The 17,716-nt window shown below is 41.8% G+C and overlaps 1 protein-coding gene across 5 annotated transcripts in view; it reads right to left on the bottom strand.

Annotated features, from left to right (window-relative positions):
• The window catches only part of LOC109459446 (KRAB domain-containing protein 5), a 52,052-nt gene extending 34,541 nt beyond the window's left edge, over nucleotides 1–17,511 (bottom strand). Inside the window, exons 1-6 of one of the 5 annotated variants that reach the window (XM_088800577.1) lie at nucleotides 17,246–17,510; nucleotides 14,219–14,445; nucleotides 11,754–11,880; nucleotides 11,296–11,391; nucleotides 4,356–4,429; nucleotides 1,683–3,004 (exon numbers count right to left, since the gene is read on the bottom strand). In XM_088800577.1, coding sequence (XP_088656703.1) covers nucleotides 2,795–3,004; nucleotides 4,356–4,429; nucleotides 11,296–11,391; nucleotides 11,754–11,880; nucleotides 14,219–14,233 — 522 coding nt within the window. In that variant the 5' untranslated portion in view covers nucleotides 14,234–14,445; nucleotides 17,246–17,510 and the 3' untranslated portion in view covers nucleotides 1,683–2,794. The other 4 variants (XM_074315923.2, XM_074315926.2, XM_088800578.1 and 1 more) reach the window with 4 other exon arrangements.
• Between the last annotated feature and the right edge of the window lie 205 nt (nucleotides 17,512–17,716).

Raw genomic sequence — 17,716 nt, 5'->3', positions numbered from 1 at the left:
CTCTATTCTTGACTGCTGTCTTTTCTCAGCCCTGCGTCGCCCTTCTCGCTTCCCACAGCTCATGTCATGCTGGACGCGACAGATAACCAAGGTTAACAAGGCAACACAGAAAGAAAATGAAAAGTCTCCAGAAAATGAACTTCCAGACATGGAAATATATGACTTAAATGCCAGACAATTCAAGATTGCAGTTCTAAAAAACAACAACAACCAAAAAAACTCAATGAGATGCAAGGAAACAGACAGGCAGTTGAATGAACTCACAGACACAAAGAACAAAATGAAAATTTTACCAAAGAGATTAAAGTTAAAAAAAAAAAAAAGTAGTTGCAAGTCAGCAGTTGAAGATGTAAGAAGTCAGGACGTTGAAGTGGACAGAAGCCCTGGGACACAGGAAAGAAGTAATCTAAGGAGTTGGCCTTGACTATCGTAATAAAAAGAGAAAAACAACTAGTTGAAAACATTGGTTAACAAGGAACATAAAAAGCGAAGAAGTAAAGATTTGCAAATTCTAAATATATGACATTAATGGAAAAACAATAAGAGCCCCTCAATTGAGACATGACACATACCCGAGAACCTGCCATTTGTATCTCTTCTTCCTCCTCATACAGTGACATGGGGAGTCACACCTGCATATTGAGAATCTATATTTAAAGGCACCAACAAAGACCTTCATCTGTTACCATTCCATTAACAGGCAGGACCCTGAAATACAGAGGCCCCCCTTCCCTGTCCTTAGTCACAGGAGTCAGGGACAATGAGCTCCTACATGGAGACCAAACTGACAGTTCTATGCTGTCCTCAAACACCCTTTTCGCACAGATGCCCACAAATTCTGGTACAGATGGGGGATGTGGGGTGCATGGACGTGCCCACCTTGCAAGCCTATGTAGAGCAGACTTGAACCAAAGTATGGCTTCAATTTTATTTCTTGTGACTTTGATACATTAGCATTTGTTAAGCAGAGCTCCTTCGTTGGATGCTAAGCCCACAGTTCAACAAAATGACAGGGAAACTGAAACAGCTAAGTTTCTTATCCTCACAGGTCCTAGAGGAACGACACAGTACACCTGGAAAAGCCACATGGGAAGCCAAGGCAGGATGCACCAGAGAAGGGCACGACCCAGGGCACATGCCTTTATTAGGGTTCATGAACGAAGTGATTTGGGGTTCTCAAACTAAGCCAAGATTGGTCAATTGAAACAAAAAAACAGCAAGGTTTTGGTAAGCTTTGCAGGGGTCTATCTCAGGGGTATACAAGGTAAAGTCCCTCAGAGGCAGGGGACAGTTGCTCACAAGGGCTGCTGGAGAAGTCCTATTGAGAACTTACATTCACTTGTGAGTTGTGACCTGTTGTCTAGTGTATGCACTAGTGGGAGGGGCCAGTGTCACTTCAAGGCAACTTGGCTACACAACATGGATTCTGAGGCAGCAATATGGTAGTTTAGCTAAACTCTCTATAGCACTACAGTATCACCTTTATTGTTACCATTGAAAAGAATACAATATATAAATTATGGGGAAAATAGCCTCATATTATTTGCAGATTAAGGCCATGGGGAAAAGGGATTACTAGTGCTCTCATTCCACTGCTTCACCAAATACTGAATTACAACTGTGACTAAGGTGGGAGAGGTTAACATTCGTGGCAGGATAACAAGTCATTAATTACACATCAGTGTTAGTACATTAAAAAACATTTGCCTTTATTATTAAAAATATTAAGTCCACACATAGTCTAAATAAAGCATGGCAAACCACCTGTAGGACCCATGGACAAAATACAGATAACAAGTATTTAAGAAGCATTCTGGTTGTTCTGATATAACAATCTTAGAGCTCCGTTTTCCATGGGTTTGAAGACTGAGGTTCATTGTTTCAGAAATAGGGATGTACAATAATTATGCACTTAGGGATGAGTTGTTTATACTTTCTCAGGTATCTGAAGACGTCTTTATTTTAAGCACATCAAATAATATTCAACGACTGTTATCTTTTGGCTACTACAAAGACGCATCAGGATTTTAATGAACTGCTACCTATTTTCCTTCAAGAGCAATTGGTAAAATTAGTTAAAATTCAGAATGTTCCTGTCTTACATTAATGCAGAGACTGGTGCCCTGAAAACCTACTTCAGGGTGACTTACATCAATGTTCTAAGTCAACCAAACAGTATCTCCATTTAGATTTCTTCCTACATTGTGTATTACAGTGCCCTCAGCCTTCCAGGGAAAAGGAGATCTGAGTGAATCCCACCCAACAAACAAGGGCTTTCAGATTTCCGAGGCAGCAACAATCAACCCATGATTAACACACACACGGTATAAAAATATAGTGTCAAGTGACTTTATAGTGGATTCACATAAATATCTATTTCCTTATGGAAAAAAGTCAAGTAATGTCAATATATACAAATACATTGAAAGTACACCTGTCCAACATCCCTCCTTTTCTTAAGTTGAAAAATACTATCAAGAATGTTTTCTAAGTTTTTTAACTTTTGCTTATTTTCTTTAAGCATTCTGATTTAGAGTAATATGTAAAGAGTGTTCTTGACTATTTTCTAATGTCAATTCTGTGATATTTCAGATTTGATTTTCAATGCACACTCTCCTACATTTTTTAAAATCTTTAAAGTTACTTTATAGGATGAATTCTGTGGGGTTTTCTGAAGTATTTTGGTCAAAAGTCTCTCATTGTACAGTACAATGTAGAGTTTCACCCCAGTAAGCATTCTCAGATATTGAGTGAAGCTGGAGGGCCACAAACAGGGTTTTCCAATTCTTCACTTTTAAGATTTCTGTCCATTATGAATTCGCATGTGTCGAGTAAGCTGTAAACGGTGAATAAAGGCTTTTCCACATTCTGTACATTTGTAACGCTTCTCTCCAGTATGAATTCTCTCATGAAGACTAAGATGTGAACACCGGTTAAAGGCTTTGCCACATTGCTCACATTTGTAAGGTCTCTCTCCAGTATGAATTCTCACATGTGTAGTAAGCTGTGAACGGTAAATAAAAGCTTTTCCACATTCTCCACATTTGTAAGGTTTCTCTCCACTATGAATTCTCTGATGTTGAGTAAGACATGAACTCCTAAAGAAGGCTTTACCACATTCTCTACATTGGTAAGGCTTCTCTCCACTATGGATTATCTCATGTCTAGTAAGATGTGAACGCCCATTAAAGGCTTTGCCACACTGTTCACATTTGTAAGGCTTCTCTCCTGTATGGATTCTCCCATGTACAGTAAGATGTGCACGTTGAGTAAAGGCTTTGCCACATTGTTCACATTTGTAAGGTTTCTCTGTAGTATGAATTCTCTCATGTCTAGAAAGATGTGAACGTCGAATAAAGGCTTTGCCACATTCTCTACACTTGTAAGTCTTCTCTTCAGCATGGATTTTCTTACATCTGTTTAGACTGGGTAATCGAATAAAGACTCTCCCACAGTGATTACATTTGTAAGGTTCCTCCCAAGTATGAATATTCTCATGTTCAGTAAGATTTAAAGATCGGTTCAAAGATTTGTTACATTTACATTCCTTTGTCTTCTCTACAATATGACGGTTCTCATGTATAAGATTTGAGCGTTGATCAAAGATACTCCCACATGTACAATGTTTCTCTGGATACTGAGTTCTCTGATGCTTATTAGGATTTGACCCTTCTCTAAAGTTTTTCCAAGAGTCACTGAATTGATAACTTCTCTCTCCATTACACGTACTCTGGTAATCATTGAAGACACAAAGGACTTTAGTAAGGGTTCTAATTTCATTAAACATGTCAAGTTGTTCCCAATTACTCCATGATACTTATGGAAAGATGATGCTTGTATTCATTCATACCCTCCCACATTTTGGAAAATTACAGAATTTGGAACCAGTAGGGATTCTTTTGGGGTGAAAGAATAATGAATCCCTGGTTAAGGCATTTTTAGATTGAGGAGATTTAAATTTCTATCTTCCATTTTTATATCTCTGGATTTAGGAATTTTGGCTCAATGTTTAATCCAATCCAACATTTTAAATGAGTCAAATGATTATCGCACCATGCATTAGGGGACTTCCCAGATACTCCACATTTTCTTACACAGAATATGTATCTTTATAAAACTGTTTTCTGTCTTCACATTCAGAAATAAATTATGCTGCAAAGGTAACTCCTTACAGTGACAGTTTTTCCAAGACATCTTATATCTTTCATGTCTTTTAGCAACAGGGACTTTACTATGAGTAATGGTCCCAGTTTGGTTATGTCCATCATAATATCCCTTGGGCCTCCACACTCCCCTTGACATTCCCACTTTTTCAATAAGGATAGATACTCAAGGCAACACCTTCCATATCTTACCAGAAGCATTCTGTGGAATGAATCTTCTATGTCCGGTTTTGGCAACAAGCCCTGGGTGTCTTCTGAAGGCATAACTGCAAGGCACCAAATAAATTATTACTCTTTCTACAGTCAGGTAAATTGTACTGCACGAATTTAATACTGATTATAGGACTTAGGAAGATGGCATAAAAGCAAGCACCAAAACTTCACTCCTTTGTGGCGAATACTGATAATTTCAGAAGGGAGTTAAGAGTTCACAACATACCCAGGAAAGTATAAAAAGAGAAACACTCACATCAAAGAGGGAAGAAAAGTTGCTTATATTTGCTGATAAGCTGCTAACCCTCCCTGGCACACTATGGCAATATTGTGAGAAACGCCAATTCCCAGGTTCTTCTCAGGAGGGAAATAGCTGAGCATGTTGTGTGTCCAATGGTGTCCCTTCATTGCAGCTGCCTCAGGGACTCGTTTATCTTCTGCATGACACCAAGTGCTAAGGGAATGGCAGTGCATTGTCAATGCATTGTGGTGGCCACTAACAAAAAAGGTGATTAATTGTTCAAATACCACAAAGACTACAGTACTGAAGACAAACATCAAGAATAGAAAGATACCATTGCCTCTAAACAAGAAACAGAAAACATTTTAAAGTGGAAAACTACACACAAAAAACAAAGAGAATGGGGTCGGTCGGTGGCTCAGGTTGTTGGAGCACCGTGCTCCTAACACCGAAGTTGCCGGTTGGATTCCCACATGGGCCGGTGAGCTGTACCTTCTACAGCTAAGACTGTAAACAGCCCTCCCTGGAGCTGGGTTGCTGTGAGCAGCCAGCCGGAGGTTGGTAAGAGCTGCCATGGGCTGCTGTGTGCTGCCGTGGATTACAGTGAGCTGCCACAAGTGGCCGGCAGGCAGACTGAACAGCGAACAGCCACCGTGAGCGGCCGGCAGTTGGCGAGAGCTGCAGTGAACAGCCGACCGCCGACCGGTGATTGACAGCCTCAGCCGGGGGAAGCACAAGGCTCACAATACCAGCATGGCCAGGGAGCTGTGTCCTACACAACTAGACTGAGAAACAATGGCTTGAACCGGAGTGGGGGGGTGGGAACAGGAGGCGGAAGAAGGGGGGGGGACAAAAACAAAGCAAACACACATCCTTAGAACCGATTTGACAGGCCTCAGAATTTCAGGTACAGCTGCCTTTTACATGTGTCGTCCTGTACAAAGCAAGTCCACAAAGTCAGGGATGGTAGCTGTTTCTTCCCCCAAAACTCAACATAAGATCACAAGGCATACAAAGGAACAGAAAAACATGGTCCAATCAGACAAACAAACTAAATCTCCAGACACTGGCCCTAAATGAACAGAGCTATTAATAACCTGACCAAGATTTCGAAATACACTCTCATAACTTTAAAATATTTTAAGTTACCCCCATGGTAACCAAAATATAATAGCTGTATCAGGCACACAAGCAAGTCACTGCCAAGAAAAAGTCAAAGAAAGAAAATGGAACACAGTTGAGAGGGGAAAAATGGGACAAAGAAGCTACAAAAAGGGCAAAAAGCAATCTAAAATGGTTATAGTAGTCCCTCCCTCTCATTAACTGGTGTAAATGAAAACATAAAACGCCCCCAATAAATAGACATAAGTTGGCTGAATGGATTAAAAAATAAAATCCAACACATGCTGCCTAGAAGAGACTTATATTACATGTGAGGACATAGGACATAACTAAAAGAATGGGAAAAGGTATTCCATACAAATGGTTACCAATAAAAAGCACAAGTGGCCAAACTAGCATTACAGAAATATACAATAAGTGTCAAAACTGTTACAACAAAAGAACATTATATAATAAAAGGGTCGATTCACCAAGAAGCTGTAACAATTGAATTTATGTAAAAATTGGTGCAGCAGAACAGTATGGTGGTTCATCAAAACATTAGAAACACAACTACCATATGACCTAGCAATTCCACTTCCGGACATTTATCCAAGCAGTACCAAAACACTAATTTGCAAAGATATATGTAACCCTACATCCATTGCAACCTTATTTACAGTAGACAATATGAAGTAGTAATCTATGTGTCCATTGATAGATCAATGGCTAAAGATGTGATCAATACACAAAATGGAATGTTATTCAGCCAAAAAAAAAAGAGAGGGAAATGCTGCCAGAGGCAAAATCATGGAAAGACCTACAGCGTACTAAGTGAGATAAGTCAGACAGAGAAAGACTAATAGCATACAATTTCATTACTATGTATAATCTAAAAAGTAAAAGCGAACAAACAAAACAAATCAGAAAAAGTCACGGATACAGAAAATTCACTGATAGTTGCCAGAGAAGAGAGGGCCATAGGAAGGGAAAAAAGGCGAAGGGGGTTGAGAGGTATAAACGTCTAGTTATGAAATGAGTAAGGCACGGGATGTAATGTAGCAGAGGGAATATAGTCAATGATATCGTGATACCTTTCTCAGGTGACAGATGGGTACTTGACTCGGGGTGGTGATCACTTAATATATGTAAATGAAGAATCACCATGTTGTACAACTGAAACTAATATAAAATTGCATGTCAACTATACTTTAATAATAGAAATAAACAAAAAAATAAAATGGTTGACCACATTTTGGACCACAATGAAAATCTGAATATCTTTTTACTGTTTCAATTTTTGTAACAAAAACGTATTTTATTTATTTATTTATTTATTTATTTATTTATTTATTTATTTATTTTTTAAGGCAGGCACAGCTCACCGTGGCTCATGCGGGAACCAAACTGGCAATCTTGGTGCTACCAGCACTACATTCTACCCAACTGAGCTAACCGGCCACCCCTACTTTTTTATAATGCAAAAAACACCAAAATAATGGAAAATTTTTGAAAAAAAAGAGGCCATCTTAGAAGGAGCTGTACAATTAAGAATGAATTAAAAAATTTCATTAGAGTTGACATAATATTATCAAAAAATTTGTATGTAAACTCTTCTGTATCAACACATGTTTATTCCAAGAAAGAGCCCACAGCTGGAATTGGAATTTAAATGTGATTAAATATAAAGTAAACATAATTTCATACACTTCAGATTTTTATCAAGGGAAATTTTAACCAAGTTTTTGTTTTTGCAATCCGTAATATCAAGTTCTGAACTCCCACGTTTGAAATCAAATATTACAGAGCAAAAACAAACAAGTCATCCTCATCAAGAGTACAAAAGGAGAAGCCACAAACTGGGAAAGAATATTTGCAAAAGACACACCTGTAAAGGTCTGCTATGCAAAACACACAAAGAAGTCTTCATATTGATCAATAACTACCAACCCGATTAAAAAATGGACCAAAGCCCTAAACAGACAGCACACTAGACAAGATATACAGAAGGCAAAATAATATATAAAAAGATGCTCCACATCATATGTCACCAGGAAAATACATATGAAAACAACAAGAAGTAAACACACAGCAAATTAAACACCACTACACACCTATTAGGAGGGGCCAGAGCCCAGAACATGGACGACACCAAGTGCTGGTGAGGACGTGGAGCAGCAGGAACTCTCACTCACTGCTAGTGGGAACGCAAAATGCTGCAGTCTCTTGGGTACAGTTTGGTGGTTCGTACAAAGTTACACATCCTCTCACCATATTATCACGCAATTGTGCTCCTCCTCAGCAGTTACCCACAGAGTTGAAAACGTTTATCCACCCAATAGCCTGCACGTACACGTTCACTGCAGCTTTATTCATAATTCTAAAACTAGGAAGCAACCAAGATGTCTGTAAAGAGGTGAATGGAGGAGTGAATGTGGTGCATACCGACAATGGAATATTATTCAGTGCTACAAAGAAAGAAGTTTTCAAGCTTCGAAAAGATGTGGAGGAAACTTAGATAGATATTAAGTGAAAGAAGCCAATCTGAAAAGGCCACATAATGTATGAGTCCAGCTATGACATTCTAGAAAAGGCAAAATGATGGAGATAGTAAAAAGATCACTGGTGGCTGGGGTTTAGGGGAGGGACAGATGAACAGGCGGAGCACAGAGAATATTCAGGGCTGTGACACTACTCTGTATGACACATGTCATCATAAATGTGTCCATATGCCCAGAATGGATAGCCACACAGTGAACCCCAAGGTGAACTATGAACTCTGGTTGACAATGATGCATCAATATAGCTTCATCTCTGTAATAAATGTGCCGCTAGGGGGAGGAAGTCACGAAGATAAGAGGAAGGCTGTGCATGTGGGAATTCTCTGTAACTTCTACTCAATTTTGCTGTAAACCTAAAACTGCTCTTAACATAAACGTCATCCTCAGACTTCTGCTTCTCTGAACTATCTGATGTCAGTTTCATGTTTCTAGGTTTGTTATGCCTATACAAACATACACGTTTGTGCCCGCTAGTTAGAAAAACACAAGGACATATCACCTCACATCAATTAAGCAGACCACTAACAAAGAAGCACAAAATTTCAAGTGTCAGCAAAAATGTGTAAAAATTGGACACTATTAATGGTTGTATAAACTATATCAATTGGTGCAAACAGTATGAAAAAGAATATGAAGGTCTCTCAAAAGACTGAAAATAGAATTGTGCTACGATGCAACCATCCCGGTTCTGAACACATTTCCAAGACACTTCAAAGGAGGCTCTGCAAGAGCCGTGTGCACACACATGCACACTGCAGCATTACTCACAAAAGCCTGTAATACACGGAAGCAATGCAATTGGCCATCGATAGATGAATGGGCAAAGAAAATGTAGCATATACATACAATAGAATATTCAGCCTTCAAAAAGAAACAGATGCTCTCATCTAATTCAATGTAGACAAACCTTGAGGACATTTACATAAAGCTCATGAATCACAAAGACACAGATACTATAAGAGTCCACTTCCGTGAGTCACCTAAAGCAGTCCTCCTTATAGAACAAAAACAAGGGTAGCAGCCAGGGGCTTGGGGTGGAGAGAAATGAGGAAGTGGTTGTTTAATGGGTACTCGGTCAGTTTTGCAAGATGGAAATTTTCAGAGATCAGTTGCACAACAATGTGAATATACTTAACACGACTGCACTGTATGGAGGGTAGAATTTTAGTCACAGGATTTTACCAAAATTGAAAATGAAAAATAATATCTAAAACAGATACAGTTATAACACATTTCAAAAATTATCTGGACTTCAAAAAAGTGGTTCTCTCCCACAGAGAACACAAAATCATCAGTAAATAGATGTGAAATGAAGACTATTACCACAAATACTTAACTACGCAGGATAAGAAAAGTACTGTACTGACCATTAACCAAAAATATAAATAAATAAACAAGATGAGTCAGGCATATGCCTGATTGGTATGTGAACCAAACCACCCATTGTCTTACATGGACTGAGGTGAAAACTGTCATTGACATTCAAAGCATCTAAATAACAACCAAGAATGTAAGTAACTAAATTTGAGGAAACTACCATAAAAAAAGCATTGTTATGGAATTGCAAAATGAGAATAAGAGATAATGTATCCAGAACTGTGAACACTACACAGATGTACTATTGAAAAGAATCCTTCTGTAGAACTCAGCTTCCACCCTGAGTGTGGCCCCATGAACAGCAAGCATTCTGAATCATTGGAATATGTGTTGTAGGGCAGGAAAATTTCACAGACAATGCACTGGAATCATTCATCAATAGCTTTAATGAAAAATTTAATAAATAAGCATGTAAATAACATTAGAAAAATTTATAAGATTATAAATACATTGCTGCTATTCTCACAGATATAAACTGTAATCCATCAAACAGAGAACAACAAAAAACCATTTCTAAAAAAAGAAACAAGAAAAAAGTAAAATATCACAGAATGAGTGATATATAAAATCAACATTTGAGATTAAAGTACACCATCATTGAGAGACATGCTGAGGAAGGCAGATAACAAACCTCATGATTACTTTCCACCTGAAGTAAACTGAAATTGAGGAAGCAAACATTTCCTGAAATATGGGAACCTAGTAATTCTACAACTCACTTCTTACCAAAGGAGTTCATTCGAGCACGTTATATCAGCACTGCTACAACTAAAACCACTAATCTGACAAAATCTAATCAGAGAGTGAAAACATACAAAACAGGCCCAGGCAGCTTTGAACTGAACAAGACAGACTTATAACATGACAGTCATTAATAAATCAGGGAACAATGGCGACCTTCCTACATGGTGGGCAATGTTCTGAGCTCCCCTAAGGCATGAATTCATTTAACAATTCTGTGAGGTAAACATATACATTAAACTATTCTAACATAAAGGAATTTGGGAGTACAGACTTGAAATTTCTAATGTTAGTTCACACAAAGCAAAAAGGACATTTTGAAATGAAACTAAGATTGACGGTTTCTCACTTTAGGGAGGTGCCTTGTGCTGAGATGAAATTACTGGGTCTGAACTTTGTAGGGTCATATTTGAAGCCTCCTTAGGATTAGAAATTATAAAGCAGAAAATGTGTGACATCTGTCACCAGTGCCCCTGGGATTTCTGCACCAAATTCCAGGACCTCCACCACTTCCTTCACAAACTCCTTACATGAGGCAAGAACAGAATTTTAAAAATGGCTTCAGGGAGAATTCCTCAGCTAGAGCACAGATTTTCCCCGGCCCTGAGGCAATGGAACAATAGCCAGACCACAGTGATGCCTACAGTCCAGGGGGAGGACGTCGGCCCTCACTGCAATGGGACCCAGATCACGGAGCAGGAGGACCGTCCCTAGAGGATGTAGGAGCACGGGACGTGTTGGACAGGACTGTCCCTCTGTGACAGCAACAGACAGAAACCTGGGCTTCTCACATCCTTTCCACTGAAGCGGAGCTTCCCAAACCACATCTTAAGGTCTGGCTCCTCCAGGACCTTTGGGCCTCTCACCTGTGTCATCTGCCTCCTTCATTCCCACCTACCTGGGTGGATGGACACTGTCTTTTCTTGCTTCACATCCCAGGCCTCCTTCATTCTCTCCAAAACGGTGACAATGTCTGGCTTAGAGACAGCAAGACCTGTTTATTAGAAAAAGGAACACAGGTTTTGATGGAAATTCTCCAATTTCCAATCCAGTATGTGCTCAGCTAAGAAGAGAGAACCTTGCAGAAAATTAGAATATTCTAGGAAAGGATGACCCCAAAACACTCTTTTCTGACAGCACCTTTACTAGACAACTTGGAACGTTTTCAGATCATGAGTTTCACTCCAAGGGCATCATGAAGACTCCTTTTCTACACCAGCAAACCCCCAGTTTGTTCCTCAGAGCCAGGATCTGAAACTCTACCACACAAAGCAGAAGCTCCCAGGAGACGCTGTACTGATGAAGGAAACACAACCCTGCGGTGGGGTAGGAGTTCTGGAAGGAAGTCACCCTCACCCAGGGAGGACAGGTTCCTGTAGTTCTCCAGCATCACATCCACGTACAGTTTCCGCTCAGCTGGGTGCAGACATTCCCACTCCTCCTGAGAGAAATCTATGGCCACATCCCTGAATGTCAACCGTCCCTGAAACAAAAGACACATTTACCACGTGGCCACAGGCAAGGTCACAATGTGACTCAATATGAAAACAGAGTTAAGAGAACTGGTTTTGACCTGGGAAAGTATCCAGAATTAAACAGTAAGGTCACTGACAGTAATATTCTGCAATATATTTTCTAACACTGAGAAAGGAGGATGACGTATGATCCACAAACGAGAGACTTTCCTTTTCCAGAAGATAAATTTTCAGGCATCAACACATGCATATGGATTTTTGAGTGTTGTATAACACAGGATACACTGTGTACATTTCTTGGCTGGAAATGTCATGGTGAGTTAGAAATGCGAAACACTTGTCAAATTTCATGTGGACAACAAGGAACTGGACTGTTATAAAAATGCCGATTCTGACTGAGGAGTCCTAGGGTGGGGCCTGAGTTTCCACATTTAACAAACTCAGTTTTAACTAGTGACGCCAATGTCTCTGGTCCATGTCACACTGTTAAATAGCACAGAAGAAGGAAACAGGGAAAATTCATACATGACTTTGAACTGACAGAGTTTTATGGAATTTACACTTTTCATAGAAGCATAGCAACACAGTTCTTTAGGAAAACTACTGTATACTACAGAGTGTTCTGTTTTTTATATATTAATTTATAATGCACATAAGTAATCTGAGAACAGTATTATTGTTCCTCTTCTATGAGAATATTTTCTGAAGCATCCAATAAATGGTAGAGCTTGGGTTTTACTCCAAACTATCTGTAGAACATACCAAAAAAGGACAGAAACCAATATGCACAGACAAATCTCATGAACGTTCATAGCAGTTCCATAACTCTGAAGGAGAGAAACACCTTAAGCAAGTAAGAAGAAAGAATAGCTCAAATAGTATTAACATTTTATGGACACAGACATATGGGGACTGTGTGCACACCAAAAGTGACAGAGAAGGAAATTTTCACATCACTGAAATAACAATGATTTATTCTGAAAATCATTTTTAATTCCTTTTTTTGTGGATGATACTCTGTATTTTATTAACTCAATAGGGAGAGAACGCACAATAACAAAAGTTAGAGCTGCTATTTCTTTGGAAAAAATTGGGTGTCATTTGTGCTGAGCTATACATTAAAATTTACCACAGTAGAACACCTTAATAATATGATTCTTGTAAACTTTCTTGAAAACACAAAAAGTGACGAAGTAAAGAATGTCTGTGACATGAGTGTGGAACATAATTAAAATGGACAGAAACAAGGCCTCATTGAAGACTCCACTTCAAAAGCCAATTCTCTCTAGTAAAGAAAGCTGAGGGCCTTCATTTTCCAAAGCAGAGAAACTAAGAAAAAAGGGAGTTTCCAGAAGAAATGTGATGGTTTTTGCACATCTCTCTATAAATCCACCCCGACCATTATTAATGATAAAGAAAAAAATGTTAACTTTATAATGAAGACAGAAGACAGGACCTCAACCAGGTGAAAATCAGCAAACCCCAGTTTGTTCCTCAGAGCCGGGATCTGAAACTCTACCACACAAAGCAGAAGCTCCCAGGAGACGCTGTACTGATGAAGAAAACATGACCCTGCGGTGGGGTAGGAGTTCTGGAAGGAAGTCACCCTCACCTACCTCACCCTCACCTCACTAATCAGGTGGAAGGAACAAGTGGGTATCAGCTGACCGAGGCACACGGAAGGACACACCATCACTGCTGTGATGTTACCGGCACAAACGAACAAATAAGGAAATCATAATCATAATGTGATCATAAAAACATTAGTTTTAGGCAAATTTCAATGCACATATAGCTCCCCAGTTCTGTAACTCTAATAGTGCATTTAAATAGTAAGTCAATATTACCAATCTAGTGAGCAAGTCTCTTACAATTACTCTTTCTATTTCAGAACTTTCCAGGCTATTCTGTGCACTGAGGCATCCTGGTGTTCATGGACATTCTTACCCCTGTTCTACAGCCCTGATGCTGCAGTCACAGGACATACACCTACACCTCCCTTCAGGACATCAAGCATCTGACCCCACCCAATAGGGACCTTGGACACAACCCCTTTCCCAGGTGGATTTTATCAGTAGTTGAGGGACAGTAATCATGGTGAGAATTCCTCATCTCCTCAGGGAGCCTTAATGGAGAGAATGTAGAGAAGGCTCTGGAAGAAAAGAGACGAGAGTTCTACAGAGCTGACCTTGACTCTCATGAGAAGAAAAATAAAAAGTAAGTAGTTGAAAAGAAACTCACTAGGCAGGAATGTCAGAAGTAGAGAGTTAAATGTGGCAGGTTCTAAAACCACAGATTTTAGGAGGAAAAGCTCACACAGCCTCGGCCCCAGGGCGGAACGCTTACCTGAGAAGCAGCCATTTTGTCCTCGTCCTCCTCCTGCTCTGGGTTGTTTCCTCAGGTGATGTTCTGGGGAGGAATCACTCCTGCATCTTGAGAATGTGCCTTCAAGAGGGTCCATACAGCCCCTAACCCCACCTCCATCTGCTTCCCCCAAATTGAGGGCTTGAAATGCTGATAAGGTCGCCCTCTCCTGTCCTTTGTCCCAGGACACAGTCAGGAACCATGAGCACCTAAAATGAAGACAGAACTGAGTTTTTTCTTTCCTGTCTTCACGTGCCCTCCCCTCACACAGGCACCCACCCATTCCCATACCAATGAGAACGTGGGCTGCTCTCCTGGCCCCCAAAACCCAACACAGCACCCCATTACCTCCCCTGTCCAAAGTCTGCTCTCAACTCTCAGAACTGTGTCCAGGAGCCCCCAGCTAGTCCCTGGCCTGACCTTAGAGTCGCATGAACACCTCACTAATACAATGATGCTCCACCCAAACCACTTGTCCAACTCCCAGGGGGAGGACACAGGTCACATCACTTCCTGAAATTCCCACGTGACATAGGAGGAAGCAGAATGAGAACTTTTAGCTTCAATGACCATGCAGGTCCCTGGGGGATCAGGGCCCACTCTAAGGAGTTATGGTTCTGAGGTCTGCAGGGGGTCAATGAAATGACATCTCTAAGTCTCCCTGGGGGAGCTGACTTGCTCCCCATACCTGTTTCCTGTCACACTGGGCTACAGATCTCAGACTGCACACCTGAGAGTTCTAGGGAGTATGAAGGGTTGGGGGGGGGGGTGGAATTCGAGAAGGGCTGGCTCCCTGGTGGATTTCCTTCCTCTTTTCCAGGAAATCACAGAGAATTAGTTAAAAAGTATCAAATAATGAACACACATTTTGGCTCTGAAAACTTGTAAAAGAGGGTTAGCTGTGGAAATACACAGATCACATTACTTCACCATGCATAGATGAGCTCTGTGGGAACCGAGTTTCGGTCCATCTGCACCATCCTTCTACATTTTCAGAGAATAGACAAGAAGGACTTGAGGGGACAGCTACTTGGTAGCTCCCAGCTCACTAACAAAACACTTAAAAGGAAGACAAAAGCTGCTGAATATCACACTAACTCACCAAACTAGGTTCAACACAAACATCCTCACCAAATACACACTGAAGTAGCCTAATATTATTAATAAGTACCAATGGATGTTTCAACATGATGAAGGGTAGAAAGAATGCAGGGTTCATTATCTAAACCAGACACAATGTTATTAGAAGGGAAATCGATTTGACTTTTTTTTTTAACTGAAATGACTTGTAGGGTCAAAGTTTAAAAAAAAAAATGAGACTACAACATATTTAGGAAAGAATGATAAGAGCTGGTAATGAGATGTCACCAAAGCTTATTTTGACAGTTAATGACTACTTAGAAAAAAGCAGATTCAACAGACTGATATTTAACTCAATGTGCTTTTCAAAGAAAAACAATGAATCAAATGTAAGAGAACTAGAAAGTAAAAAGTAAATTCCATGTAAAAGAATACCCAATGCTTTAATATTCCTTGAAGAACCATCATGTGGTGACAGACTCAGTCATTTCTTGTCCCAGGTCACGTCCCTCAAGCCATCCCAGCAAATGATAAGGGACCCATAACTGACTGATTAATTATTAAACGCACAAGCATTAGAAACTGGAGTTTTGTACTTCTCATTCTCATCTGTGTGACTGAAAATGCAGCACGTGTAAAATTAAATTGATTATAAAGCCACAAATCAATATATCATGACTTGATCACCCACATCCCACCTGCTCATCACTCAACCAGCTGGGGGCTCCCCTTCTTCGTCTGCTATTAGGTATTCCTGTCTATGGTCTGTGTGTCCCTCTCCACCCCCATTCTCTCCACAGCTGTCCTCTCCTGCGTCCCCTCTCCTCTCCTGCCTCCTCTCTCCTCTCCTGATTTCTCCCCTTGCCTCGATTCCCTTCCCTGTCCCTGTTTCTTGAGACTCTTGAAACCCATTTCAACCTCAGTTGCTCCTTCTAATCTGATTGCTCCCCATCTCCATGTATTTCTGCCTCTTTCTCCCTTCCTTATTCCCCTCCTCTTCCCGTGACACTGTCTGTCCTGTTACACCCCTGTGTCGGGACTCACTGACACCCCCAGCTTAGCTCAGGGAGGCTTCTTGCTGTGCTGTCAACCCCCAACCCCTTTCAGTTCCTGCACTCGGCTCCCCTAACTCTTCTCCTAACCCCTCTCTCCTCTAAAGTGCCTTGTCCTTTGTTGCCCCCACTTCTGCTAACCAGGGGCCCCTCTCCCTTTAGGTTCCCCTTCATCTCTCTGGAGCTCCCCCTTCCCTCCGTATTTCTCCATTTTCTTTCTCCTCTGGCTACTTCTCCGAGTCACTCGTTCTGTCTTACCGTCGCTTTACAAGTCCCTCCCACATCCTGTTTTGCCTCCTCTTTACCGACCCGCACTGACCGTTCTGCCCTCTCACCTGTCTGTTCCTCTCTCATCTGTCTCCTTCTCGTGACCCCCTCACACCCTCGTTCTGCCGCTTTCCTGGCCGGCCCTTCAGTCCCCGCTCACACAAAGCCCCTCCCCGGGTGAGGGGGTGACCTGGTGACACCCCGCGGTGTTCCCTCCCAAATCCCACCCCCCTGAACAGTGTGCTCTACCTGGGATTCGGGGCCTCTTATTAAACTGGGGCGAGGGGGGTTGCAGGCGGCGGAGGGTCTGCAGAACCCCAGCCCCGGGGGGAGGCGGGGCTCCAGGGGCCGCGTGGCGGGGCTGGGGGAGGGGCGCCAACGGCCGGACTCCATCTCCCGAGTCCATCTCCCAGGACTTCACGCCGCGCGTGGGGGCTGCCCGGTGGAGGGTTTTAAGCAGGAAAACAACGCGGCCGGCGGGCTCTAAGGGCCCGAAGGCGGAGAGACCAGAGGGAGGACGGCCTCAGTTTACCCGGAAACCCCCGCGGAGCCTCCACCCGGCAGCGAAAAGGTCTGGTATCCGGACGTCTCCCCAGGACGCGGGACTCACCGCTGTGGGGGGCGCTGGTGCGGGGACTTCAACGTCCGTAGTGACCGCCAGGCGTCACGTGTGCGGGACCGTGGACTGAGACGCCCAGGTTTAAACCAGAAAGACCGAAAGTCACGGCGCCAACCCGACCTTCTCTCTGCCTTAATCGCTTCCGGGTCTGCAACCAACTCCGCGGGGACGCGACGTGAAAACCTGGGCGGCAGGCGGGACCTGTGAGAAGCCCTAAGGTTTCGGGCGGGGCGGGAATTGTGGCCTGTAATGGGCGGGGCCCGCGGGAGGGAGGGACGGGACCGGGGGACGCGGTGGGGCCAGAGCGGGGGCGTGGCGGGGCTTTCCTACGCTTCGCTCTCATTGGTTATAGACTATAGTTGTTCGTTAGCTTTGTAGTTTGGATACAAATATCTTTCCCACCCACATTATATTTTTAAGATTTCTCTTAGATGTATATTTACTGATGTTAGTAATGCTTGA

The sequence above is a fragment of the Rhinolophus sinicus genome, chromosome 8 (genome assembly GCF_057876585.1).
Source record: "Rhinolophus sinicus isolate RSI-liver-muscle chromosome 8, RSI-T2T, whole genome shotgun sequence".
NCBI lineage: Eukaryota > Metazoa > Chordata > Mammalia > Chiroptera > Rhinolophidae > Rhinolophus > Rhinolophus sinicus.
This window is presented reverse-complemented; position numbering and strand designations above follow the sequence as displayed.